Source organism: Phaenicophaeus curvirostris, chromosome 6, assembly GCF_032191515.1.
Source record: "Phaenicophaeus curvirostris isolate KB17595 chromosome 6, BPBGC_Pcur_1.0, whole genome shotgun sequence".
Classification (NCBI taxonomy): Eukaryota; Metazoa; Chordata; class Aves; order Cuculiformes; family Cuculidae; genus Phaenicophaeus; species Phaenicophaeus curvirostris.
In genome coordinates, this window is record NC_091397.1 from 31611828 (window position 1) to 31639580 (window position 27753).

Sequence of the window (27753 nt, forward strand, 5' to 3'; positions counted from 1 at the left end):
AACTTTGAGAATGTGAGGTAACCATATCAGGGATTGGTAATTCATCTTAGAGACTAAGTTAAGAGACGCGTTCACTTTGACTGTGCGTCGTCTTCCACAGTTTCAATTTGTCAGGTTTGTCTTAAGTACATACCTGACCTATAAAAGCAAAATTTGTTTGAAGTCTTTTTATCTCTCTTTTTTCTGTTATTAATCATACCATAAATAGAGCATTTTTGCAAAAATATTTTCACACATATTTATGTCTAGCCGTAAGAATACAAAGTTAGGCATCCTGTCAATTTCTGAGGAAAAAAAAATGATGATGATGAGTCCCTTTTTTTCTAAAGTGGACTGTGCAGTTCATGTTGCCAAAGTGTTTAGCATTATGCAGTAAGCATTCAACACCATGTCCAAACAAATGAAAACAAACATGAAAAATAATTTAGTGATAACCAGGACAAAGAGGAGAAAAAAAGTAGCAAATGAAAAGATGATGTTCTGACACATATGGAAACAAAGTAAAACTAAACAAAAAAAAAAAGCCAACAAAACAGACACATTATCTAAATAAGTTACCAGATCACAATGCACAGCCCTGCATTTACACATGGGAGTTCTGGGGATAAAACACCCTTTCCTCAACAGTACTCAGTGTTCGTTTAATAATCTTCCAAATGATGACTTAACATTGCCCTGAATAGAAAAGAGCCATTTTGTGTAAAAAATTATGAACAGCAGGCACAAGAATTGGAAATTATTAGAGGAAAATAAACAGTGAGAAAAGACAGAGAGCTTTACTAGTTTTACACTTGATGAAAGCATAAATTTAAATGATATCTCACATATGGCATTTCTTTCAAGACCTCATCATCTGGAAGGAATTCAAGAGGAAATGTGTTGCCTTAAATAGAGGGGATAGATACAAGGGAAATTCTCTTTAAGTAACATTATGAAGAGGGTAGGCAAAAAGAGTCTTATTACAACTGCCAATGGTATTGCTGTTTCAATAGACAAGCAAAGAGGAAGAGCTCTACATATTTTACGCTCACTAATTTCACCACCTGATGTACAAAAGATAATTTTTTTTACATACTAAATTCTTAGCTTAACAACATGATACACACAATTAAGAAAATAGAAACTTTTCTCACTATGAAAGACAAGAAAGACCCAGGGAATTTAAACCTGGGAGCTACAGATTCAGAACATTTTTCCTGCTGTGTATTTGTTACAGAAAATAGTGACAGCAAATGAAACAAGGAATTCTACAAACAAAAACTAATAAATGGATATTGAATTAAGAGTTGTAAAATGTCAGTGATGTTAAAGAAATCTGATAATCCTTTTGTTCAACAGACTGACTTGAGTATTTACAAGAACTTTCCAGATACAGGGAGTATTTTCAATAGACAAGACACAATTTACCATTGCTTCAAATCTGCATGGTATTCAGGTGAGTCTCAAAATGCGGACATGACTGTGTTTTAAAAATACATATATTCAGCAGCTAGAAAACATCCTCATAAAAACAGCTACATAAACAGCCTCATGATTATAGCCTCTGTGAGACTGCAGAAGCTATGAGCTCTCCTAAGAAAAATAAAACTACTATGATTAATGAGTTATGAGTGGCCATAGAAAGACATGACATGTAAATGAGAACAAAGTTTCTAAGCATTTTCTTATTTTTCTTTCAAAACAAACAAGCACAGAAAAGCTGCATATAAAAAGAAACACATTTCAAATTAATTTCAGTTGCTATGTAACAAAATGTTATTCTCTCTTTCCCTTGATGACAGCACAAATATTATCAACATTAAGGAGCTGATACTGATAAAAGTAAGAGCAAAGATTTTGTCATACAGAAGAGAGTTGGTCTACATTGATACTTGGTACCTTGATAACTACATTGGTAACAATGCCAATATTCTTGAAGTAGTTCACCACAGGCAAATACAGTGGCTTTGGCACTATGTCTGACTTTCTAGAAAAGAAATCAAGTTCTGTGACATGGCTTTGTTGCGTTATTAAGGCATAAATGGAATAAAGCCTACAAGTAACACATTACCTTTTTAAGCAGAAAGCCTTTCACAATGAACCTCTGAAAATTAACAAATGTTATGAAATGGTCATGAAATCCATTACTCATCAAAAATGGAAACTCAGGATGCGCTTATCACACTTTTATCCAGAGTTGAATACGGCATCCAAAAAATTATTACTGCATGCAGAAGACTGGTGGTTGAGCTGTAAAAACATTTTAAGAAAGTACTGAGGAAGGGCTTATTAGATTTCTGAGGGATTTAAATCACCTGCTGTTCATCTAGGACAGGAGTGATGGGACTCCAAATGCCTATGCCTTTTTCTTACAAACTTACCAAGCATCTTAATGAACTGAAACTGCAGAAACATGATCAAAACAATTTAGCACCTGTTAGTTATGCCATCTGGCTGTGTAGAAAGCTGAAGCTTCAAAAGCATGTCATGATTTGGAAGAAAGACTTCAGCATCTTCCAGCTTGCGAAGTCTGCTCTGAAGAGTCAGTTAAGTTGACTTGAGCTCTTTGTCTAGTACTGAAGAGCTGACTTCTATGAACCTTTTCAAGGCATCAAAACCACACCCATAGCTGACTCTTTTCAACAAAGCTATTGAACATGAAATGAATTCCAACGGATCAGTTGGCAATTAGAACTTAGTGTCTTCGAAGGTGAGACATTTTGTAGAGCTCACAAAGAAAAAAGTCTTGGCTTTTCAAAAAATCTTCTCAGCATTGTCATAATCTTGTACCCTGGATGTTGCCACACAATATTGACTTCTCTGGTTTTCCTAGGACTGTGACTTGTCACACAAAACCTCTCAGTGAAAAATGTATCAAAAAATGTTATTAACATCTCTGAAATGTTTTACTTAGTAAAACAACTTTTTTTTCTCTCCTCTGAAATTCCTGTAGCACTGATACAACAAAATATTTGCATCCCTTGTTTAGCTATTTACAGCAGGCACCTGGCCACAGAGTTATCTTTAGGCATAGGTAAAGCACCTTGCAGCTGAGGGAAGGCTTTGGAGGTGCAAAATGATGGTGTTATGCAGCACAGACACATTGAAGGAGTTGTAACAATCACAGCAAGAACAAGAACAACCTTCTACAGACACACTATGTTTTATACTGACCATACAAACTGGATTTCACATGACCCACTCTTCCCTTCCCTGCTCCTCCATGCTCTCACATTTACATTTAACAGAGGTGACGTGGAAAACTGTATATGCAGAGACTGATCCTACTGTAGCCACTGACTCCTCTGCCAGGAGACAGGTATTCAGGTTGCTGACAGTAACCATTTTATTTGTTTAAAGAACATTCTCTCTCAATTTTAATAGCATAAAATGGAAAGGTGCATTTTTTTCTTTAAATAATTTCAAAATTTTGAAAGTACAGATGTATGCAAAAGTTTTTCACCTTTTTACAAGTACAACCACTCAAAAATTCTCTAGTATTATCAGAGATGTTATTATTAATATTGAATAACCAACTGAACTACTGAACTATCAATAAAAGCAAAAGCTTGCCAATCTATTTTATGAAGTCTGATAAATAACTTGGCAGAACCATAATAAATACTATAATACTGTAAGTCCATCCACATCAGCCTCAGAACAAAAATACAATATGTAAGAAATATTAATTTCTTTTTCTCTGTGTAGATATGGCTGATCTGATTATGATGCTGCAACAAAAAGCACGTAGTAGCCTGAGAAAAGTAAACAAAGCCTGGATTTTAGTCAGGCATCACATCCCAAAGCAAAAGGTCTAGATGGGTCATTCAGCCTGGAGAAGAGAAGGCTCTGAGGAGACCTCATAGTGGCCTTCCAGCACCTGACGGGGACCTACAAGAAAGCTAGGGAGGGACTTTTTACAAGGGCATGAAGCAATAGGACAAGGGGGAATGGCTATAAATTGGTGGGGGGAGAGGGGTAAGATTCAGACTAGACACTACGAAGTTCTTCATGATGAGGGTGGTGAGGTACTGGAACAGGATGTGGATGCTCCCTCCCTGGAAGCGTTCAATGCCAGGTTGGATGGGGCCTTGAGCAGCCTGATCTGGAGGGAGGTAACCCTGCCCATGGCAGGGGGTTAGAACTGGATGTTCTTTAAGGTCCCTTCAAACCCAAACCATTCTATGATTCTATGATACATAAAAAAACTCCTTGAGCACATATTGTAAAGTAATGCATTGGGAAAATGCTACGGACTAGCTAGCTATCGATTCAAAAATCAGACAAATACTCAATGTGTTAGTCGAATAAGAAACTATTTATTAGGACAGCAATAGAAGACTATTTAACAGTAGCAACTTATTCTGACACTGCCAAATGGTGAATAAGTCAATACAGGGAATCTTAGACATAGTCCACACAGCATAAAATCAAGTTGAATTTCAGCATAAGATCATGTCATGAAGTTGAATCAAAAGACAGAGCAATTAATGATCATAAAAAGACTACTAAGCAACTCCTTTACTTTATCATGAAACTCCACTCAGTCTAATAGAGATTTTTATTGCTAAGGAAACACATCTTTTTCTGAGTACTGCACAATGTTTCCATAGTCCCTGAAATGCTTCCAGGTGACATTAGGAAACATCCCTTTGACCTTGAGTATGTTTTGTCTGATGAACTATCATCAAACATTTTTGATGAAACACATTTCCTAGGGAGATAATGGGCAAGAAAAGACAAGTATTCACAAAGCAAAACAGAAATCAAACCGAGCCATTGGATATTCTTTTCTAGCTACAGTTTGCCCAGAAATTCCCAGAGAAATGCTTCAGCACCATCCCTGCTTTATAGCTAGTGAAGAGTAGCTGGATGCTCAGTCATTTTTATGATGATACACCACTCCCCCCAGCTGGCCTCCCTGCTTCATCTTAACTTCAGCTGCAGACCTCACAAGTCGCTTGTGCCCGGCAGCCTTCATGGTCACCATGCCAGGTTATTAATCTCAATCAACTGAAAGCTGTTGCAAGTCAAGTTTTAAAATAAACATCCACTAGCACTATAAAGCTTAACAAGCCATATTACAATGTCCAACCTGTAAGCAAAGCTAGGCTTTCTTTGACTGAGGGAGAGGCTAATGTGCTGGGTTGTCCTGAAATGAGTTTTAGATTTCTCCCCACTCCATTTTGCCAGGAAAAGGATCACAAAGAAAACCCACAGTATTGCTCATCTCCTTGCCTGAGGTATGGGAGACTCTAGCTAAAGTTCTCTGTTATTTGGGTAATGGAAAGAACAAGAGGGACTTACATACATACAATGATCTGAAAATCAGCTCCCTTTGCTTCCCGAGCTTCAGGAGACAGTGGAGCTCCTGCATTGCTATCTGCCCTGCCCCTCAAATGAATCAGCAGTTCCATCACAGCAGTGTCACAGGGAAAGCAACGGCCTCCTTTCCCACGTTGCCCAGTGTTGCTCATACTACTGTATCTGGGCTGCCTTGCACTAGCATATCCCTGTTTTCTCTCAGAAAACAGCCCAAAAGGTGCTGCCTTAGCATCCTCCTCTTCCTCAGTCACCATGCACCCCTCACCTACCAGCTGAATGCTGTGCAGAGCCAGTGCTGCTCCATCTTTACACTAGGTAATTCTTGCTTTTTCCTTTTCCTGTGAGGGGATCCCATCCCTCAACTGGCTTGTCTCCCAGCCTCTGACTTAGTTCACAGCTTTGGCTTAAACTTGATGAATCTCTGGGGCTCCAGCTGAATCGCCTTCTCACCTTCACTGCAGGGGGCCACAGGAGAAAGGAGTCCCAATGGCAGGAAGGAAAGAGTTTACAGAAGTGTCCTCCTTATAATGACAGTCACTGGGGCTGGAAGGACAAACTGCACACTTTTCAACCACCAGTCAGGAAAGAAATGGAGGGGAAAAAAAAAAGCAACAATCAAGCAACCACTTATCAGGAAGGGTATTTCAGCTCTGGTGCCTTGTAGGCTGTTTTCTGAGGGACAACTAGAACCATTTGGGGACATCACATGGGAGTCCAGGGAAGTAAGGGAATATCTAGAGACACAAAAAGTGCATTTCTCCATAGCTATCAGAGTATAATGGAGAGAAAAGTTTCTGGTCCATTCAGATAAATTTGGAGGACTGAGATTTGTGGTGCATTTTGAGCAAATAGCATAGCCACATGACAGCCACAGATACAGACTCATAAGGACATGACAAGAGATACCAAACTTCTGCAATTTTTCCAACTATAGTAGCCAAAAAACAATTAAAGACTGCAGAGTTCACTAACAGAAAGATTTTCATGTGGCATCCTCGCTGCTTCTGCAACTTATTAATGAAAAACTAGCGTGATCCATGAAATAAATTGATAGCAGTTTTTATGTCTTTAGTTCAGTATCTCCTCCGAGTGGATCACAGAACAGCTGCACAAGTGTGTAGCAAGCGTTTTCTCTGGATTTCAAGATGATGCATTAAAGAAGGAGCCTTTTCAACCTTGTTGGGATCTCAGCACAACTTCTGTACACCTGTGAAACCCTATATGAGTGTAACAATGTACAAGGTGATTGATAAGATTCCAGCTGTGCCATATACAGGCAATGTATTATGCCAGATATTGAGGTCCTGTTTACAGTTTGTAGTTCATGAGGAGGAAATAGTGCTAGTGTTGATCCCACTATCTACAGTGTCTAACTCAGGCAGAGCCATGCTGGAAGCCATACAATGGATTACAAAAGAGTGAAGATATTATTTGGATGGTCAATAACTAATTGCAGAGGAAGAAACTGGAACATCTCTCCAGTGCAGAAGTTGAGGGTGTTCTTAGCAAGAAAAATTGAGAGCACAGGTTGCTGATTTGTGCACAGTATGGGGTGTCTCATTTGGTTTTCATTTGCTACAGTGAAGAAAATGGCACTGAGCTATGTGCAGGGATAATGGCACTGAGACATACAAGTCTAGCCCAGGCTTGCGTAAACAGGGACAGCCACATCAGTTGCCAGGGAATGGTTTTGTCAGACACAGATACACCTATTCATCAATGTACCTATCAGATTTCCGTTCCTCCCAGACTCTGAATGGGCAACTGCAGCTAAGACTATCACCTTCCTCTGTTTCACAGGTCAAAAAACAGGCCTTGTTGACAGCATATATCTGTAACTTGTGGCTTTCACCCAGACCATTCTGCTCTCCTTCTCTCTTGTCTTCAAGGATGTGTTGATATTTTCACCAGTAGCAAGATTAGCTTGAGATATCAACCCTCTCCTGCTTAGTGAAGTTTAATCCCACTACAACACAATAGATTACGTCCTCCTCAGATATTCCGGGTCAGCAGGTTTGCTAAGGTGCTTGATAAAATGGACCTTTGTAATAATTCTGGTTAAAATCAAAGCTTTAAAAAAAAAAAAAAAAGGACATTCAAAAGAGATACAGGAACATGGAAATATATGGTAACAGAGACATTAGGTTCTCTGGCGTATCCTCTCACCTAAATTCAGCGTAGGAAAAGCTCTCTGAGCCTGCTAAGATTTTAAGATGCATTACTACGTGTCTGCATGGACTAGCACAAGTTTCATCAAATGATAGTAAATATGAACTCACTTACTATGGCACAAGAACTAAGGAGCAAGTCCCTAAAAAAAAAAAAATTAGAAAAAAGCCCACAAGACAAATAAAAATAAAGAGCGAAAAAAGAAAATTTCACAGGATAACATTGGAAGAAAGAAGTCATCCAGACACTCAAAATCATTGCAGTGAACCAAGAGAGCAATATAGGAATCAATAGTATATGTATTATGGTGACTTACCATATTTCATTAACTTGGAACAATTTAGTAGTATGGAAAGTTTGATTTTCACACTTTTTATTATGTTTCTACAATGATGACTGAAAAGTATTGAATAGTAATTTAAAATAAGCATCATAAAACATGAATCAACTACGGATCAAAAAATTACAAGGGCCTGCAAGTGTTTTCTCTTGCTCTCTAAATTGTTTCTAGATTTAGATGAAATGCAAAATAGGATGGATACTTTAAGAATGTTCTGAGAATCACTGAAGTGATTTACATGAAGATTATGTGCAAGGCAACTTAGCATCATTTGCTGTGGAAGTTTAGCTATTATGCAAAAAAAGATAACTGAGTTTCACAAGAAAACTACCAGAGAAATCATTCAAAACACCAGTGTAAAACTGACAGATCACATAAAAGAGAGGTTCTGCAACTGAATTTTTTTTTCAGCAAACAATTTTTGAGAGCATTCCCCCAAAACTACTCAGAACTGTTCATGTGCTGCGGTGTCACATGTGTATTAGCAGCATTTTGGCTATATTTTAGATTGCCAGTGGGTGTCATCAAGAGCATCATCAGTTTATGCTGTGCTGAACAAATACTATACTCAAATACTATACTATCGCAGAAAGACAGAGTGGTCTGTCACATAGTCCTAGTGAAAATGCTGTGCATCACTGTCCAGTACCTCAGTCAACTGACATGGTGCTGTGGCTGCACACATTCTTTTAAAATGAACTTCCGGTTCTTTAAGCACCATCAGCAACTATAGCACCTAGACAAATACATTGTATTTAAAAGTAGTAAATTAATTTGTTTACAATAAATTAAAGCAGCTACTACACATGTGAGACCAGTATAACTGCTCAATATCCTTACAGGCAGCCACTCAATATCATCAGGCTATAAAAGGCCAAGTAAGTTCAAATCTACTTTTGAGACTGCAACGTAATTTAAAACAGAAGTTAGGCTGATGTAGCTTCTTGTAGCATACCTCGCAATTTTCATGATTTCTGTGAAGGGATACTGACTTGTTCTTCTTTAGCACTTACTGATGAATATGCCTCCTCAAAGATCAGCAATTGTAGCCCACAGATTCAGAATGATGTACAGAAGATGGCAAGCACCTAGGCCACTTTTGGAAGGGGAAAACTACAGTACAGTATAAAGAGGTATTTCCACAGTCCCCCATTTACTGGTGCTGGAAAACACAGGTGCAAACTGTGCAGACTGTAAGGTAGCTATGGACTACTTAAACCAACAGGAAAGACACTTATTGAGTGTTCTTGATGAAAAGTGTTTTTAAGGAGTATGATAGTCCGCTTGTTCCTTAGGATGCAAGTCTGCCAATGATGGTGCTAACAGCTTATAAGGATATGAAAACACAGTATGCACAAAATGTAACCCATTTTCAAATAACCAAAGCATGCCAACACCTGGATTTTTCTGCAGCATAGAAGATGTTAGAAAATACAAATGTATTTTACCCAGAGACTGTTCCATGGATGCTCTGTTAGGTCTCACAGTTTCAGTGCTTTTTTTCTATTACATATAAGACAGATGTGGTATATAAGTATGGCCAGTTCCTCACGTCAGACATGCTTCAAGGAACCCATGCCATTCACTTTTCCATGCATCTCACCTAGAGATGACCCTATACTTAGTTATATGTTCTAGGCTCTGTTACACCTTCCGTCTACTTAGAGAACCTCCTGGTAAAGATGGTTTCCCTGTTATTAATTCAAGTAAAGAACGAGTACTCAGCAAAACATAGCAGCTTTACAAGCAGTATTTAGTTCAGAGGATTTGCAGCTTTGTACGGTCACCCCCACAGGTGAGCAAGCCTTTAGAGAGTAGGAAGGAAACTCCTGGAAAACCTGCACACCTAGCACACTCTTTCCAGTGCCTAGTGTATTTCACAGTTGCATTGAGCTTACACCACAGCCAGTCTATGACGAATGGCACATCTATTCAGTGTGCTATTTATGAGTAGCTGTGCTATCTTGTGTTATACCCAAATAGGAAGACAGGCACAGCCCCATTGGTTTGAAGGCAGATCAGACTACGGGGTCCTTTGACAACACCTTGTTTGTACAGTGGGATGTGCCCAAGGTCCGGGCTACCAGTACTGTAACTACCCACACAATGAACCTACAATTTAGCAGATCTCTCAGTCAGATGATCAGGGTGTCCTTGGCTGAGCAGGGATCACAGGGGTTCTGTCTTGCCAGCTTTCCCCTTGCAGTTCAAGAAAATAATAATAAATCCCCCTGTACTTTTACTACTTGCACCTGCTTGACACATCTCACTGCCTAGCAGATCTACTGATCTCATTTTTCAACTTGTTTACTTGTATATACATAAAACACAATAACCATAAAACTTAGCCATCACAAAAGAAAGAAGTGTTTAATCCTGTATTTCACATTCTAACTGACAAAAGCAATACTCAAACTACTTCCCCACTTCACGACATATTTTCTGCAAGCTTTTTTAACTTGTTTTCCAATGGCCTAGACAATGTTAGCCATGAAGTACTGGGCCTGACAGAACTCTACCTTGACAGGCCAGTGTCAGCTGGAAAATCACCAAACAAAAGAGAATAAATTGGATTACAATAGCCACTATTCCTGCACTTGGGGCACAACAACCCTATGCAGTGCTACAGACTAGGAGAAGTCTGTCTAGAAAGCTGCCTGGAGGAGAAAAACCTGGGGGTGTTGATTGACAGCCAACTGAACATGAGCCAGCAGTGTGCCCAGGTGGCCAAGAAGGCCAATGGCATCTTGGCTTGTATCAGAAACAGCGTGACCAGCAGGTTCAGGGAGGTTATTCTCCCTCTGTACTCGGCACTGGTGAGACCGCTTCTTGAATCCTGTGTGTTCAGGTCTGGTCCCCTCACCACAAGAAGGTTGTTGAGGCTCTGGAGCGAGTCCAGAGAAGAGCAACAAAGCTGGTGAAGGGGCTGGAGAACAGGCCTTATGAGGAACGGCTGAGAGAGCTGGGGTTGTTTAGCCTGGAGAAGAGGAGGCTGAGGGGAGACCTCACTGCTTTCTACAACTACCTGAAAGGAGGTTGTAGAGAGGAGGGTGCTGGCCTCTTCTCCCAAGTGACAGGGGACAGGACAAGAGGAAATGACCTCAAGCTCCGCCAGGAGAGGTTTAGGGTGGACATTAGGAAAAAATTTTTCACTGAAAGTGTCACTGGGCACTGGCACAGGCTGCCCAGGGAGGTGGTTGATTCACCTTCCCTGGAGATGTTTAAGGGATGGGCAGACAAGGCGCTAAGAGGCATGGTTTAGTGTTTGATAGGAATGGTTGGACTCAATGACCCGGTGGGTCTCTTCCAACCTGGTGATTCTATGATTCTTATAAATTCTAATGATGAAAGCAGCAAATATTTCACACAGCAACATAATATTCGAATCAAGGCCTGTGTTAACCAAACAGTGAACAGGCTCTCAATGAAAACCTTCCATAGTCTTAATTTTTCTCATTCAAAACACTGAGTGTCCCATCTGATTATGTGCCACCATCAAATTATCTGTGTTAATCAAAGTCATCATCAAAAAAAGTTATGTTTTTTTTAGACTGATGACAAAACCAAAGAGGATCAAGATCTTGGCAGGACCGAGGCAGCTTTAACCTGGTTCAGATCAAATCTCGATTGTAGTGGTACACAGATAAGTTGAAAATTGCCATTGAATCAGCCCCCGTATTTTCAAAATAACTTGTTTGCCAGCCGAATTGAGGGAAGGTACTGGCTCCAATTCTATAACTTAGCGGTGTGGAACGAGGCGGGATTTTTAATGCCTTTTCCCAACCCCTCTGCTACACGTCGCTGACAGACGCCGCCGACCAACAGCGTCGCCTCGCGGGGAAGCCACGCCCCCTCCGCGAGCCACGCCCACTCACTGCGGAAGCCTCGCCCCCTCGCCGCTGTAGTCGCCCCCTCGAGCCGGGGAAACCTCTGCCCGCTACGCCGCGCCTAGGCGAGGGAAGCCCCGCCCCCTCCGATAGACCACGCCCCGGTGAAGCCCCGCCCCTCCGCCCCGGCTGCGCGAGGGGCAAGGCGCGCCCCGCGCACGCGTCGCGCCCTCAGAGGCTGCCCCGGCCGCCCCGCCCCGCCCACCTCTCCCGGCGGACGCGCGTGGCAGGCGGCGGTTGGTCACGCCGGGGCCGACCAATGGGCGAGCGGCACCTCAGGGCTCGCGCCTGGCTCGCCGCCGGGAGGTGCGCGCCGCCCCCCATCTCCCCCTCCGCTCGGCTGCCGGCGGCGCTCCGGAGGGGCGCGAGGCGCGATGAGGCCGAGAGCGCTGTGGGTGCTGCTGCTGCTGGCGTCGCTGGCCCAGGTCGCCCTTCTGGAGGAGGAGGACGGCGGCGGAGGTGAGCGGGGGGGGGGGAGCGAAACTGCCGGGAAATGGGCTTCGAGCCGCGCTTCGGAGCTCTAGAAAGCGAGCGTCCTTTATCAGGCCTGGGCAGCGCGAGGAGCGATCTCCGTCCGTCCTGTGCCCTGAGACAGAGCCGGGACGGGGCGTGTTTCCCACTTAGGTGCGTGTGGATAAATTTTCCCGGATCTTATCTATATTCTAGTACTTCCCGAGGTCTGATTTTAATGTTATTGTGAACTTTGCAACAGTCAAAAGTCTTGCTAGTTTGGAGCTGCCTCCTTCGCTGCCTCCTTCGCGCTCTGCCCGACCTTTGCTTTAGCGTGGCAAGCTCCAGACAGAGTGGATTATAGAAGAGGAGACCTCTGTTCAGCACGGAGTGTTCTCGTCTCCAAAGAATCAACGATGTCTGGGAAAATGCTGTCTAAAAGAAAACACGCTCTTGGAGGGACCTTCTGTCTAACTTTGTAAAAACACAATTGCTTAGACGAAACTTAATTCTACCTTAGCTTAAATAAGAAATATTCCACTCTTTGTAATAGTAACCACTTCTTTTATCGCTGGAGTCCTGGAGACCTGGCTCATCACAGTGCTGTGAGTCTCTTTGGTGTGAGGCAGTTCCACCTCGTGTCTTTTAAACACAGAATGAAAAGGAAGCGATTAGCCATTTTGGCAGTTGCTGAGTTCTAAATTACCACTGAATTTGCAATCCGACAAAGCACGTGTTTCTTTACCCCTTAGTTCCAGTTATTTGTGTATTCAATGTGTTTCAAATTCATAGAATCATGAAATAGTTTGGGTTGGAAGGGACCTTAACAATCATGTAGTTCCAACCCTTTGGGTGTTTTTTTTTCCCCAGAAGGATGGCCTGGTATTGCGATTTTCTTGGTGTTTCTTCCCATTGTCTTCAAGTTTCACTGATGTGTATCTTATTTCCAAACTTAGCCGAAACAAAGCTCCTCAGCTCTTACCCAGTTTAGAGCTTGTGCATAGAAAGCAGACATTTAAAGTTGTGTCTTTTTTCATTTTAAATGTCTTTCGTATGGATTTTGAGAAATCCTACATCTTTCATATCTTCTTTGCTAATACTGCTGTATGTTAAGTATTGGAGGACTTTCAGAGAGACCAGATTATGGATGACCTGAACTCATGTCCTGCAAATTCTTACTCGGTGAACAGGCACTGAAACTTGAAGAAATGTAGGCGCCTTATCTGTGTGACCAACAGAAGCATCTGTAGGATAAAGATCAAAAGATGTTTTTTGTAGGATGTAGTATCTGCACTAAGGAGCTATTTCAGCTTAGAAATAAGGAGTATTTCAGCTTAGAATTAAAAAGAAAGAGCTTCAGAGGAAGATTCTGTATAATGTCTGTTTCTCTGCTTTTAGCTAGGATATATGGTAGTCATTGCTTTATAAAATGGACAAAGCCCCGTACAGGTTTCCACTGCTGCCTTCACATGATGAGCTAACACCTGTGGTGTTACACCAAAACTTGCGTCCTGGAGCTGACAGCAGCAGTTCAGCTTCTCGTGGGCCAGGCTTTCATCACTGTTTCCCATGTGTGCTGTTCTTGTTCTTCTATGAGTTCTCAGATTCAAAGATGCACACTTCTGTGTCCAAGCTGAACAGTAATCCTTGTACAACTTGAATCTTTTTCCCGCTTCTATTGTGTATCTCAAAATTGTGTGTAAATAACGAACTAGGCTTTAGTAAACCTTTATTTTAAAAATGCACGTAGTTAGAGGTCTCTGGTTTTGTGTTTGAAATGCAGACCTGTATGAAGTGTAACAGATTTACTTTGCAACAAGCAAGTAAATTGATTGTTCAGGAGATGGAAAAGAATGGATTAAACCAGGCCTGCTGCACTGTTTGGTTTTGGAAGTGAGGTTTGACTAGGGCAGTGAGGTGAATATGATTGCAGCAAGGTTAGCCTTGGTCATAACTGTTAACACTCTTTGCATCCTGCTGAAGGAAGAGGGATTGCGTAGACGTTCCACTGCAGAAAAGGTTGAGGAAGACTGCTCTTACAAAAAGGCTTTTGAATGCTCTGGCAACACAAATCTTGATATTCCTGTTTCTGAAAACTGTGCTCATCCAAATGAGAAACACACTGCACTGCCCACCTCAAAAGGAAACTTTCAGGCTGCAACCAGAAGTCAACATGAGCCAGCAATGTGTACTTGCAGCTTAAAATAGAAAGCCAACCATGTCCTGGGCTGCATCAAAAGAAGTGTGACCAGCAGGCTGAGGGAGGTAATTTTCCCACTCTGCTCCTGTGAGACCTCACCTGAAGTACTGCATTCCGTTCTGGAATCCTCAGCAGAGGAAGGACATGGAGCCCAGAGGAGGGCCACAAAGTTGATCTGAGGGCTGAAGCACCTCCTATGTGAGGACAGGCTGAGACAGTTGAGCTTGTTCAGCCTGAAGAAGAGAAGGCTTTAGGGTGCCCTTGTAGCAGCATTCCAGTACTTAAAGGGAGCGTACAGGAAAGCTGGGGAGGGGCTCTTTATCAGGCAGTGCAGAGATAGGACCCAGATTAACAGTTCGAAGCTGAAGGAGGGTTGATTTGTATTATATATTGGGAAGAGCTTTTTTTTTTCCTGTGAGGGTGGAACAGCTTGTCCAGAGAAGTTGTGGATGCCCCATCCGCAGAGGTGTTCAAGGCCAGGCTGGATGAGGCTTTGAGCAGACTGATCCAGTGGGAGGTGTCCCCACCCACGGCAGGAGGCTTAGAACCAGGTGATCTTTAAGGTCCCTTCCAACCCAAACCATTCTGTAATGTCTGGCTGTGGCTTCTACACATGGAATTCACCCTCCTTAAGAAAAAAGTTATTAGGCCAGCCTTCCAATAAATACTGAAACTTCAGAGAAGTTACTTAAAGGATGATTTTTGTTCAGAGTAGCCAAACCAGCTTCCCAGTCAACATCACGTGCCTGAATTCTCAAAAGAAGTGTCATCCTCATCACGGTTTTTGCGTTGTGTAGTAATGTGTTGAAATTTGCAGAAAACCTTTGTTGGAGTAAAAGGCAGTGGCCTGTATTTTACTGAGGGGCAGATTTTAATCACAGCTGTCAAGTTTTAGTTTGGCCACCTGCTTAGCAATCAGCTTTAAGAAACAAAGAAACTTCAATTGATGTGCAGCTAGTTATTTTCATGAGCTGTCTTATGCAAATGTTTACTAGGTACTTCTGCTGTTTCAATTGTCACTGTTAGACTCATGCTGTATCTCTTCTGTTCAGCTTATAAATCATTAATGCAAAGGAAAGTTTCTTGCTCATACTGAAACAAGTCCAGCTTACCTCTCCCCTACTGAGGTAGGTGTCCCACTCTGGACCCACGAGCAACATAATCGTGTCCAGGCCTGACTGTGGGGTGGGGAGGGTGTTCTTTTATCTCTGCAGCGATCCAGAGGCCAATAAGGTCTCTCCCAGGGTGAAAATCAAAAGCAGTAGTTATTCAGCTCTGGCAAACCTATACACACCAAAATACTGGGGTGCATAGCCGAGACATGGGGGTGCAGCTCCCCAAAGTTACGGAAACAAATCCCCAAACGCAACTCAGGGGAAGGAAAGAAATCACCATATCAATGGCAGCAGCAGTTCTCAGGAACACGTGGTGGCAGCAGCAGCTTCTTCCAGGCGGTGTGGTCCAGGCTGGGCCGATTGAAGTGATGCTCGAGTGAGAGCTGAGCCGCCTGGTTCCTTGCGAGTTCTTCTACAAGGACCACACCGACGCTTCTGTCCGACGCCCATCAGCATGTTTTGGGCCGCTCTTGCCACATCGTGTCCTTCGGGAGGATCCAGCCAGGGATGGGGGGGCAGCGCCGACCGCAGCATCACCTGCCCCCACCACAGCCAGCTCCAGACCCCAAGCTCAGCCAAGCAAGGGAGAGCGGTGCCCACTCCTGCACTGCCCCTCCACTGAACCCGGAGCCACAGACGAGCTGGTGCCACAAACCAGACGAATGGGCAGTCTTCAGACAAAATGTTTAATGCAAAGAAAGAAGCATAGTCAGGTTTTACAGCAGGTCACGCAGTACCAACTCTAAAGAGGATGTTAGAAGTATCTGGGACAGCCCTAGATGTTGGTGAAGCTGGAGAGTACAGAGAATGAGTTTGCACCCTTGAGGACCAGTTTATAGGTGTGGTTAACTTTTTTTTTTAACTTTTTCCTTAGGACAAGGAAGTGGGTGTCTCCAATGTCCATGACAACGGGTCACTCTCAAGGAAGTATTATCTTGGCTGGCTACAAAGACACTTGCAGTGAAAGATACAAAGTTATTGCAGTAAAGGATGTTAGATGCTTTGTTCAGGGCTTTCGAAACCATGAGGTAGCTGCGGTGGTCTTTTTTTCTGTGCAGTGGTCTTTTTTTCTGTGCGGTGGTCTTTTTTTGTGTTGGAAGGTGGGCAGTTGGAATGAGTCACAGCCTGGTAAGTTTATTTTGGAGGTACACGAGTAGAATTAGCTGGCTAGGTTTGCTCAAATTCCTTTGTGTCATGAAAAATGAAGTGATTTGCTTGGGAAAGCAGTGGGCATTGTGCAACTTGCTGGATATTCAGACACAGACTAACCATGAACACCCTGTGGTGAAACAACCTCAGAGCTGCTGGGCACATGTGTAAACAGAAGTTTTGACTGCTGAACCCACCTGAGAACTAGTTTTTTACCAATACGGTCCTGTAGGTGCGTGACTGGCCTAGATTCACTTGAAGGGTGTCTGACAGTTCAGCCCTTTCACTGCAAGTGCTCAGACATGAGGCATTGTCTGTTTGCAAATAGTGCTTTTAGCTGCTTCATAGATCAGATGAAATACTGTAGTTTAAAAGAAACTTAATCCAGGTGACTACTGTTGTGTGATAAATGACCTCTTGTAATCTTTCCCCTCATCACCTCTAGTATTTTCATGGTGTATAAAGTTCAGTTCTAATGAAAATTAATGCGTTTTCTCCAGGACCACATGTTGTTTTCCGAGAGCCTATAGTCTTATTTTTTTAATACCTTTTTCTAACAGGAAAAATGACTATTGTAATTTAACAGCATAATTTTGTCCACAGTGAGGTTGTTTCTCTGGTTTACTGTTTGTCTGAGGACGGTGGGGTTTGGTTTTAGCACTTTTTCATGCCTGAATGCTACATATTTACCATTCTTGACTTTTAAATTTCAAGTGAAATTGGTGTATTTTCAGAATTCTTGTCGGGAATAAATAACTTACATGATTTATTGTCCTGCCGCAGTAACTGCTGTCTGCTTAGTCAAAAGCCAATTAAAGTTAAGTAGAGAAGAGTATTGAGCAAGAAACCTTAATCTTCTCATTTGTTGTTTTGGGTTTTTTTGGTTGCTTGGTTGTTTTTTTCTTCTAATCCTGGAACTTACCGTGGTTGAAAGAACCCTAGCTTCATTGTTGTGCAGTTTTCATTTGGGATGAGGTATTTTCATTACTTGTTCTGTGACTGAAATTCCTGAAGAGAAGGTCAGCTTGCCCTGAATTACAACAATTCGGGAAAAAAAAAAATAAATGAACGCGTGAAAGATCAAATATTAAAGAAATCATCTAAGCTCCAAGCCAACAAAGCTTGAAACAGTTGAAATGCCTTGGCTTTAGATTTCATGTGCTAGCTTTGCTTCAGTAGTTTAGCAAACCTGCTTTCTGCTTGAGAGGCATGCTCTGGACCTGCATTTTTTGTCTCCTTAAATCAAAGGCCTGCCCAAAAATTCTTCAAAAGAAATTTTCACTTCATTCATTTTAGAGTACATTGAAACTGCCAAGTGCATAGTAGAGGGTTTTCACAGGACTCTTGTGATAGTCACTTACTCATTTGATTTTACACTCACTCTGCAGTGTGGTGCTGATCCAGAGCAGAGTGATGCTCCTGTGGGTGGAAAGCCTCTTCAATGAATTGCCAACCTGAAACATCACTGTAACTGAAATCAAGATATATTGAGGTGGCAAGGGTAGAATTTGAACAGTCAGGAACAGAAGCACAGTTTTGAAGTGCTGCCTCTAAACCACCTTGGTAGTAGCAAAAATGACAATATTTGAGTTTATAGCAAAACTTTCTGATTATTAGACCTTCAGAGAGGCATAGCAGCTGTGTTGTTACAGATGTAGTGAGTAAAAGCACAAAGGAAGCACTGAGGATGGATAACATCTGCTTTTTTGGTACAAGACACCTAATTTTTCCAACCACAAGTTGCTGAACTTGAAGAGCCAGCTGTTTTGCTGCATGTGGGAGGGCTTCTGTTTGAAGTCAGGTGTCATCTGTGTGCCCTTCGTGCCCAACAAAATATGTTTCCTTCCCATATTTCAATAAGATACCAAAATTACCTTGGTAGCAGTTATCATATAGGTCTATATGCATTAATTCTTGTTGTGTCTATTTTGTTAGTTTTCCCTGAAGTGCAAAATATTGATATTGTTAGCTGGTGTAGTGTATACAAAAATTAAATGATCAGACATCAGAGTCCAAGCTCTTAGCAAACTGAGGTAGCTGTCATTGCATGTGGAGCAGGAGCTATTCTGTGTTGATACTTTTTTTTTTTTTTTTTTTAAGCACAGGATATATTTAATCCATCTTTAACTTGGTAGTGTTACTTTAATGTTAAACTTGACACACTCTAACCCATATTACATGCTTGCTTTTACTTTTCCAGAATCTGTTACAGAAGAAGCTGACTATGACAGTGATGATGAAGATGAGGATGATGATTCCGAAGTTAAAGAAGAAAATGGTGTATTGATCTTGAATGATGCAAACTTTGACACCTTTACTGCAGACAAGGACACCGTGCTGCTGGAGTTCTATGCACCTTGGTGGGTTCACAGCCTGCAGTACCTTCTTAGGTGCTGGTTGGAGTGAGTGTTGGGGCTTTCTTTAACAGGACACACTGCTAAAAAGTGAGCTTGGGTTATAATTTTAAAGATAATGTATGCGTAGCTTGCCTGCAGGAGAACAGCTGGACTCTGCAATAGTCCAGGGCAGGAGATGGTTCTGGTGGTGTGGAGGTACCCTTTCCCTACCCATGTGCCGTGTGACAAACAGCCTGGGTTTTTTTCCATGTGAGTTATGCTGGGGAATCCCATGCCAAGGGAAGCACAACCCTCGTTCTGTCTCTGCCCCATGTCTGTCAGGGATCAGAGCTGGTCCCAGTGAGCCCCAGAAAAGTGACACACTAGTCTCACAGCCCGCTATCACATCTTTGTGCTGCTCCACTGAGAACCTGTGCACTTGTTCATCTAGATGGAAGAAGCTTCAGTAGCAGGGGAATTGCTAGGAGGTTTTTCTTCTCAAGTTCAAATCTCTCTCGTTGCTAGAATAATGTGGTATGAGTAAAGATACGCTTGTTTGTTATCAATTTAAACAGTGCCTCGTACATCTACCTCAATGATAATTCTGTTGGCATACCAGGGTGTACAGTAATGGTAGTGCACTCAGGGGAGCTACAGTGGATTTACCAGCATACAACTGAGACGGAACTTAGGCCAGAATGTATCTTTTCTTGCATTCTTACGGACAAAGATAATGGGGATAGTCAGCGGGGGAAAACCAGGAGTAGAATATATTTGCAGTTAGGTTGCTGAGTTAGTGTTGCAGGCTGAACCTGTTTTCCTTTGCGCCTTACTGTTGTAAAGATGACTTACTCATTTGTCCTTTTTTAACTCAGGCCACTGATTAGAGAATCACATCCTTGTTTGGCTGCAGGTACTGTTTCTTCAGCTGTAGTTTGCCTGCCTGAAAGCTGAACGTGAAGCTTGATTTTAGCCAAGCAGCAGGATGCGTGATCATCACAGACTAAACACCTCTTCTTTTTTCTAATCCCAGTCCTACCAGTTGAGAGGCTAGGAAATACAGACTATCTGCTACACACAATGTTTCCTCTTTTTTTCCTTCATTTTCCTGGTTTCAGGTTCAGCATGTCAAGCTATATTCAGCTTTTCTTACACTGGTATCCTCTGTCCTGCCAGCTGTTGCAGCAGGAGCTGGTAGGTGTGAGATTTCCTTACACAGCCTAACTGCTGGTTCATTTTTCCCTTTAGTTCATTTTAGGGTGCTGGGTAGAGAAGATGAAGTCTGAGTGAGATGATATTGAGGGCCCGAGAGGAAGGAGAAGCACAGTACAAGGCTTGCAATTTTGTTGTAAAAGCAATTGTTAATTTTTTTTATCATGGCTTTAGAAAACATATGGCAATCTCTTGCTCTTTTAATGAGGGAGGGGGGGTTGGAACAAAACCCAGAAAAGGTTGGGATTTGAGGAAACAGCACATTGTTTACAGTTACTCTCTCTCTCTCCATCATCTGAAAACATAAGACGACAAACATTCTTCTGTTGAGGTTGTGAACATCTGTCGGAAGGTATTCTGGAAATGCTGAGTAGAAAAATACCCTTGTCGGTCTGTCATGCTTTATGTATCTGCTTGTGTCTTCCTCTGACAGGTGTGGGCATTGCAAACAGTTTGCTCCAGAATATGAAAAGATAGCGAAAGCTCTGAAGGAAAATGACCCTCCCATCCCAGTTGCCAAAATAGACTCTACTGCAGCGACTTCACTAGCAAGCCGTTTTGATATTAGTGGCTACCCAACCATCAAAATCCTGAAAAAAGGCCAACCTGTTGACTATGATGGTTCTCGGACAGAAGATGGTAAGTGCCAGTTGTTTGCAGTTCTCTAACAAAGCAAGTATATGCTCTTGATTGTTAACGTGACTGTTTTGAAGGACTTTGATCCCAAGTTAAATAAGCAAAATAGTATTATGAATGCTGAAATTTTGCCTGTCTTCTCAATTGACTGCGTGCTAGCGGGTAGTGGGTAGTGCTGTTACTGATGGAAGGTTTCTAGAAATATGACTTGACTAGAAGAGGAGGTGGTCTCATGCTTGCTGAAGAATCAGCTAATAAGAAACATCTGGTCTATATATTGCCTGTATATAAAACCACTTGTTTGTTACTTGATGAATGTGTCCAGCTTCAGTCAGAGGGTGTAAAAAAATACCTTTTCCGTCTGGTTTGAGGTGGAATTCACATGCTATGGTGCTGCAAAGTACAGATCCTTGCTGTACAGAAATAAAATGTTCTGTGGGGTGAAGAGAATATTAAAGATCCTCTTGGCAATACCAACAATGAGGTAAAGGATCTTGATGAAGAAAGTGTCCTCATGTAAGCTTCATTGTTTGGTCCGAGGCCACGCTTGCCACTGATTTTAATTTCTTGATACAAACTTTTGCGTTTGCTATACTACTGTTACGATAATGCAGACTTGCTAATTGAACTATTCAATTGTATTTCAGAAATTGTGGCCAAAGTCAAGGAGGTTTCTGACCCTAATTGGACCCCTCCACCAGAAGCAACCCTGGTATTGACACAGGATAATTTTGATGATGTTGTGAGTGGTGCTGACATAATCCTAGTGGAGTTCTATGCTCCATGGTAAGCAAGAAGGCAGTTACCTGTATAGCTGGCCTGAACATGCTTGGTGAACCTGTTTTCTGTTGTTATGCCTCTTCTAAAGAGGCTTGCTTGTGCAGGTGTGTGTAGCTCTGATGTACCTTAGTTCTAATCCAGACATGGGATCACATCATGAATCACTCGAAAACTAGATTGGATCTATGTCTCTGCAAAGGGTGGTCTCCAAAGCTTCTCTTTAGTGTCTCCGTATTTACTAATTTGGGAACACATTGAGATATACTGAAAAAGAAAAGGAGTTAGTTTGTCTTTAATTTTAAAATGGCATCTAAAAATGAACCTACATTTAGTAATGTGGGGCTAGATTTAGAGACTAGCTTCGGGTTGGAGAGGCCAGTCTTGCTAGACTAAAGTATCCTCTAACGACTGAATAACCCCATTTGTACTTACTCCGTTCTGGAATACTTAACTCTTCCACTTCAGAGGCAGAAGGACTCCAGCTGGCAGGACTTGTGGCGTGTAACAACTGCCCTCAACTCTCCTTCCCTAGGTGTGGACACTGCAAAAGGCTTGCTCCAGAATATGAGAAGGCTGCCCAGGAGCTCAGCAAACGTACACCTCCTATTCCTTTGGCTAAAGTCGATGCCACTGCTGAAACTGAGCTTGCAAAGAAGTTTGAAGTTACTGGCTACCCAACTCTGAAAATCTTCCGCAAGGGCAAACCTTATGACTACAGTGGTCCACGGGAAAAATATGGTATTGCAACTTCTGCCTTTTGTTTTTGTTTTTCTGAGGGCTTAACCACAAATGTTTTGACATCATAGGACTTGCAAACTTGTTAACATCATAGCAGTGGTAGTTGGGGAAGCCAAAACGTGTTCTCATACCTACACAGGCCAACACTATGAATTTGTCTCTAATCTTTATAACATCTTATGGCAGTACTATAGTTTTGTTTTGATATAAATAAGTTAAACATGCATGGTGAAGCAGTGGCAGCATGAATAAATGAGCAGCCTTTAATTGCACTGGAATGTGCCATAAGGGCTGTAAAAGTGGTCAATATTACGTCTTAATAAGAGGAAAGACTTAAGACTATCCAAGTAGAACTTTGGCTCACAGCAGAGTCAGGAGACAGTGAAGAATCTGAAATTTCAGAAAGGAGGGTTGCTTGAAAGATTGGCTGATATCCATGGAACTCATGCTTGGTCATCTCTTCCAAAACCAACTCGGAAGAGAATATCCAGAACTGCAGCTTTGAAAACTTGGACTGGGATGTGGTGTATTTGGTCTTTTAGTTATTTAGGAAGGCTGCACAGAAAGAAAGGCATCCGTGGAAAATGCGGTATTAAACAATGTCATAGATGGAATGCCTGAACCTTTCGATTCAATAATGTTCTAACAACTTCTTGGGGGTTGGTTTCTCTCACAGGTATTGTTGACTACATGATTGAACAGGCTGGACCTCCATCCAAACAGATTCAGGCTACCAAGCAGGTACAGGAATTTCTGAGGGATGGGGACGATGTCATCATCATTGCTGTCTTTAGTGGAGAGAATGACAAAGCCTATCAGCTCTATCAGGAAGCAGGTAAAGGCTGTTTTAAAATATTAATGAAATGTATGTTTTGTTGAGATTCTGCCCAAGACTTTGAGCTTGGAGAGATCCTTAATTTCTGTTCCTAGTTCAATGGGAGAGATTGAAAAGAGGTCTTCTGCATATACTCAAGAAAAAAGCTTACACCAGATTTTGAGGCCATCACTAAAATATCAGCCAGTTACAGGAGATACCTCCTTTTGGTATTGTGTCCCTAAAAACTTGTGAACTAGAGAGGAACAAATCACAACTTCTTGGAGCCTTGCTAGCTTTGCCAACTGGTATTGCTTGTTTCTAATCTGACAGGTCCAGAGGCTGGGCTCCACCAAACTTGTTTGGCGTGGGGGGCCTGGAGAAAAAATCATCACCTCAGTATCAGTTTAGCTAGACCGTTCCTTACAATGTTAATTCTTAAACCCTCCTTGGCCATGACACATTGACAATCCTTTTAATGACATTTGCCACCACACAGAAGAGGCCAAGCGCTTGAAGTGCTCAGTCCTTTTAATCAATCCCTGTCTCACATGACTGAACCACTTAACAGCCACTATTGGTTTCAGCCAGAGCCTTGAGAGCAGCGTGGGCCATTCTTCTCCTCCTGGCTATGCCTCCTTCTGGGTCTGCCATCGTTTATAGTTAGATTAGAAACTGATTTGATTGACCTAGCATGGCAAGATACAGAACTGTTTCCTACACTGCCTCAAGGCAAATAGATTGACTAGGTGAACTTGTGAGTTCCTTTCCAGGTCTACTTTCTGTCACATGGGGGAAAGCCAAGAGGCAGGAGTCCAATACACAGTGAAACAGCTGTTTATGAGTTTGGAAGCTGTTTGAGGTTTTTGAAAACGTAGAGTAACTCATTTAAACAGCATTTAAATTGTGCTGCTCAAATTGTATGTATTTTCACATGCTTCTCACCCCTGCATGAGAGCTGCTTTCTGAGTCTCTGGATTGTCCCATATCCTGTTGAGAATGGGAAGAATTTCCTTGCTGTGCAGTCTCAAGATTTCAGCTGAAGGCTGTCAGTTCTCTTCTTGATGACTTCCTCCTTCCTGACCTTAATTTTTCAGCTAACGGCTTAAGAGAAGATTACAAGTTCCACCACTCCTTCAGCAATGAGATTGCAAAACTGTTGAAAGTGTCTCCAGGAAAACTGGTTGTCATGCAGCCAGAAAAATTTCAGTCAAAGCATGAGGCCAAGATGCATGTTTTGGATCTTAAAGTGAGTAGCTGGTCCGAAGCTTATGAAGTTTGTGTGCAGATTGAATATTAATTTTCTTTGTAAATATGAGCAGTTGGCATCTTCCTGGTAGAAGTACTCCACTGGATATTTGAGGCAACTTGTTTGTCCCTTGAAACTGTATTGTTCAAGAATCATTGAATAGGTTGAAAGGGGCCTTAAAGATAATCCAGTTCCTACCCCTCTGCCATGGGCAGGGACATCCCACCAGACCAGGCTGCCCAAGGCTCCATCCAACCTGGCCTTGAACACCTCCAGGGACAGAGCATCCACAACTTCCCTGGGCAACCTGTTCCAGTGTCTCACCACTCTCATAGTGAAGAAATTCCTCCTTATGTCTAGTCTAAATCTGCCCCCCTCCGATTTATAGCCATTGCCCCTAGTCCTTTCGCTGCAAGGCTTTGTAAGAAATCCCTCCCCATTTCAAGTGTGAAACCTTCTGTAGCTGGAGGAAGATGGCTTCATCGGTTTGCTGTCCTTGATCGGGTAGCCTGTAAAAGAAAGCTTTGTGAAATTAACTTAGATTACATAGTCAAGTAATAATTTACCATTACAATATCCAGTTTAAGGGTAGAAGACTAATTTAGTGCTCAAGGATTTAAGGACTGTGACATCATCATTTATAGCATGCCCCTCTCATTCATGTATGGGTCAATGCTAGTTTTCAGTAGTGTGTAAAACTAATGCCACTTAAATCTATTTGTCTGACGTCTTTTCCCATTTTTTTAAGCAGGAATCAACAGATGGATCAGAGATTAAAGAGCACGTTCTAAAGCATACTTTGCCTCTGGTTGGTCATCGCAAGCCTTCCAATGATGCTAAAAGATATGCTAAGCGTCCTCTAGTGGTTGTCTATTATACCATAGACTTTAGTTTCGACTATCGTGTTGGTACGTTAGCCGAGATTACCATTTTTCCACTTTGGGAGGAAGTAAGCAGTAAGTAACTAGAAATCACTAATCCTACTGTCTTCTGGTTTTTCAGCCACTCAGTACTGGAGAGAGAAAGTCCTGGAAGTGGCCAAAGACTTCCCTGAATATGTCTTTGCTGTTTCTGATGAGGAAGATTATTCTTCTGAAATAAAAGATTTGGGCCTGCTTGAGAGTGGAGAGGATGTCAATGTTGCCATCCTAGATGACGGTGGCAAGAAATATGCCATGGAGCCAGAAGAGTTTGACTCCGATGTACTCAAGCAATTTGTGCTGGCGTTCAAAAAAGGTACAGTTTCTAAAACAGGATTCTCTAAGCCATTTGCTTTGTCTTTCCTTTGTTTTCCTTTGTCTGAGGCAATGGCTGCAATAAAGTCATGTATGCAGCCTCAGAGGGCTCTGTGGCTTAAAGCTTTTGGATGTTCTTGTCTTTTTTTTGTTTTGTTTTGGTTTTTTTATCTCAGTTCATTAGGTTTGCTTGGACTGTGCTGTGGCATCTGGCTGTGTTGTAACACTGTGTTTGACAAGCCTAAAATGCTCTTGCAGCTTTGAGGTGCAAGTTGGTCATTAATATCACTGTCAACTACATTGTGGATTGACAGCCATAAAAAGAAGGAGAAAGGTTCTAGTGAACTGTGAAACAAATTGTTGCCTGTATTTCACAAGGTTATTGTGCTAAAACGGAAGCAGCAGGGTAGCCTACATTGCATACAGAGTTAAATTCATTTCTTCACGCGGTACTTTTTGCTGGCGGGAGAATGTACTTCTGCCCTTTCTTCTTTGGGGAGATTGTGAAAATTGCTTTTACTGTATTCTAACAACAGTGTGTGTTTTGCTTCCTTCTAGGAAAGCTGAAGCCTATTGTGAAGTCCCAGCCAGTACCCAAAAATAACAAAGGGCCTGTGAAAGTGGTAGTGGGTAAAACTTTTGATGCTATAGTAATGGATCCAAAGAAGGATGTTCTCATAGAGTTCTATGCCCCCTGGTGTGGACATTGCAAGAAACTAGAACCAATATATACTGAGCTAGGCAAAAAATACAAGAATGAGAAAAACCTAGTCATAGCCAAGATGGATGCTACTGCGAACGACGTAACAAGTGACCACTACAAAGTGGAGGGATTCCCCACTATTTACTTTGCTCCAAGGGACAAGAAGAACAACCCTATTAAATATGAAGGTGGGGACAGAGATTTAGAGCATTTGACCAAGTTTATAGAGGAGCACGCCACAAAACTCTCCAGAATAAAAGAAGAGCTTTAGATAGGATGAGGGTGGTGAGGAAGAATTATTTGTATGCTGTAGTTAAAAGCAAGTTACTGACAAAACTTCTGTGAGAGAAGAATTAAGCAGTTTGAACAAGGAAATTCTTGAGCAGTAAAGCAATTACATTATCTTTTTTTATATGGCAGGAAAGTTTTTCTGGACACTGAACTTTCAGATATGAATGTCATATGTTAATTATGGTTTTGATCTTTGGAGAAAAAGACATCCTTTATTTTTTTTGTGACTGTCTTGTCCTTGATTATTTGATTCCAATACAGCTGTTTTTTAAGTTAAAAGATATTACCAAAAAGAAAGAACCAGATCCTTCTGCCAGATTTATTGTCTTTGTTGGTATGGTTACTTGGGGGAGGAAGGGAGGGAGGGGCATTGTTTTGAGCCAGTCTCTCTACTGTTATATTTCTGTATACCTGTTCATGTGACTATATTTCTGTGTCCATTGGGGCAAGAATAGGAGTTTTCCAAAGTGTAGACCGAAAGTTTTTTTAATTTTCTTCTCTTAACTATTCCATATTGACCCATTTATATCTTTGTCTTCCCAAGTATGTTTTGGAGTAATAGGAGTGTGGCGGAAGGATCATCTAGTGAGTGGCAATGCTTGGATTCTGGTATTGGATATGTGTGTTACTGTTGTCTTTCCTTTTGTAGAAAGGAAAGTTTGGTAGTGATTCTTCTTTGAGGAAATATACTGAGGACTTTATTCCTGTGGCAGTTAGAGCAGGTACAAAAGATGATCACATGTACTCTGTGCTTCACCTGGCAGTATGTGCATTTAAAAGTGGATTTTGGTCTTGAATATCCCAGTTTAGTAAAGTCCATAAATGTATGGGCTGTGTTGGGGTGGCAGGTTTATATACTCCAGAAGCACTGTCTGTCTCTTCTCAGAGGTGTGATGCTGTGGTTTGTGTGACTTGAGTGTCACCGAGGCGGTTTTGACATGTATTTCATTTTACAGGTAGTGCTGCTCTTTCCTAGCAGCACTGTTTTCTCTTGCAAAAGGGCAGTCTCATCAGTCTTCCTTCAATATTTCCTTGTCACCTTATTTTTGAACATTTTGCAGGGTGTCCAATCTAAAACCGCCACCCAATCTTTTTTTTCTTCTGGTGAGATGCAGTCTTATGTGTAGCAGGCATAAATACATGCC

At 41.9% G+C, this 27753-nt stretch overlaps 1 protein-coding gene across 2 annotated transcripts; it reads left to right on the forward strand.

Annotated features, from left to right (window-relative positions):
• The first annotated feature begins 12058 nt into the window (after positions 1-12058).
• Positions 12059-26835, forward strand: PDIA4 (protein disulfide isomerase family A member 4). 2 transcript variants are annotated; one of them, XM_069859737.1, is made up of 10 exons: positions 12059-12159; positions 18815-18974; positions 20596-20801; positions 21446-21584; positions 22111-22316; positions 22993-23151; positions 24228-24379; positions 25128-25287; positions 25382-25615; positions 26173-26835. In XM_069859737.1, exons 1-10 carry the CDS (start codon positions 12075-12077, stop codon positions 26586-26588), a joined length of 1917 nt encoding a protein of 638 aa, XP_069715838.1. In that variant the 5' UTR covers positions 12059-12074; the 3' UTR covers positions 26589-26835. The 2 variants fall into 2 exon arrangements, with proteins under 2 accessions (XP_069715838.1, XP_069715839.1); XM_069859738.1 differs by having other exon boundaries at positions 12060-12159; positions 25131-25287.
• Positions 26836-27753: the final 918 nt, after the last annotated feature.

What these genes read in the sequence shown, in the direction of transcription:
- PDIA4 (XM_069859737.1), top strand. Translation starts at nt 12,075, where the DNA reads ATGAGGCCGAGAGCGCTGTGGGTGCTGCTGCTGCTGGCGTCGCTGGCC. An exon ending in GGAGGAGGACGGCGGCGGAG is followed by an intron (nt 12,160 to 18,814) that starts GTGAGCGGGGGG and finishes TTACTTTTCCAG; the next exon opens with AATCTGTTACAGAAGAAGCT. An exon ending in TAGTTTCGACTATCGTGTTG is followed by an intron (nt 25,288 to 25,381) that starts GTACGTTAGCCG and finishes CTGGTTTTTCAG; the next exon opens with CCACTCAGTACTGGAGAGAG.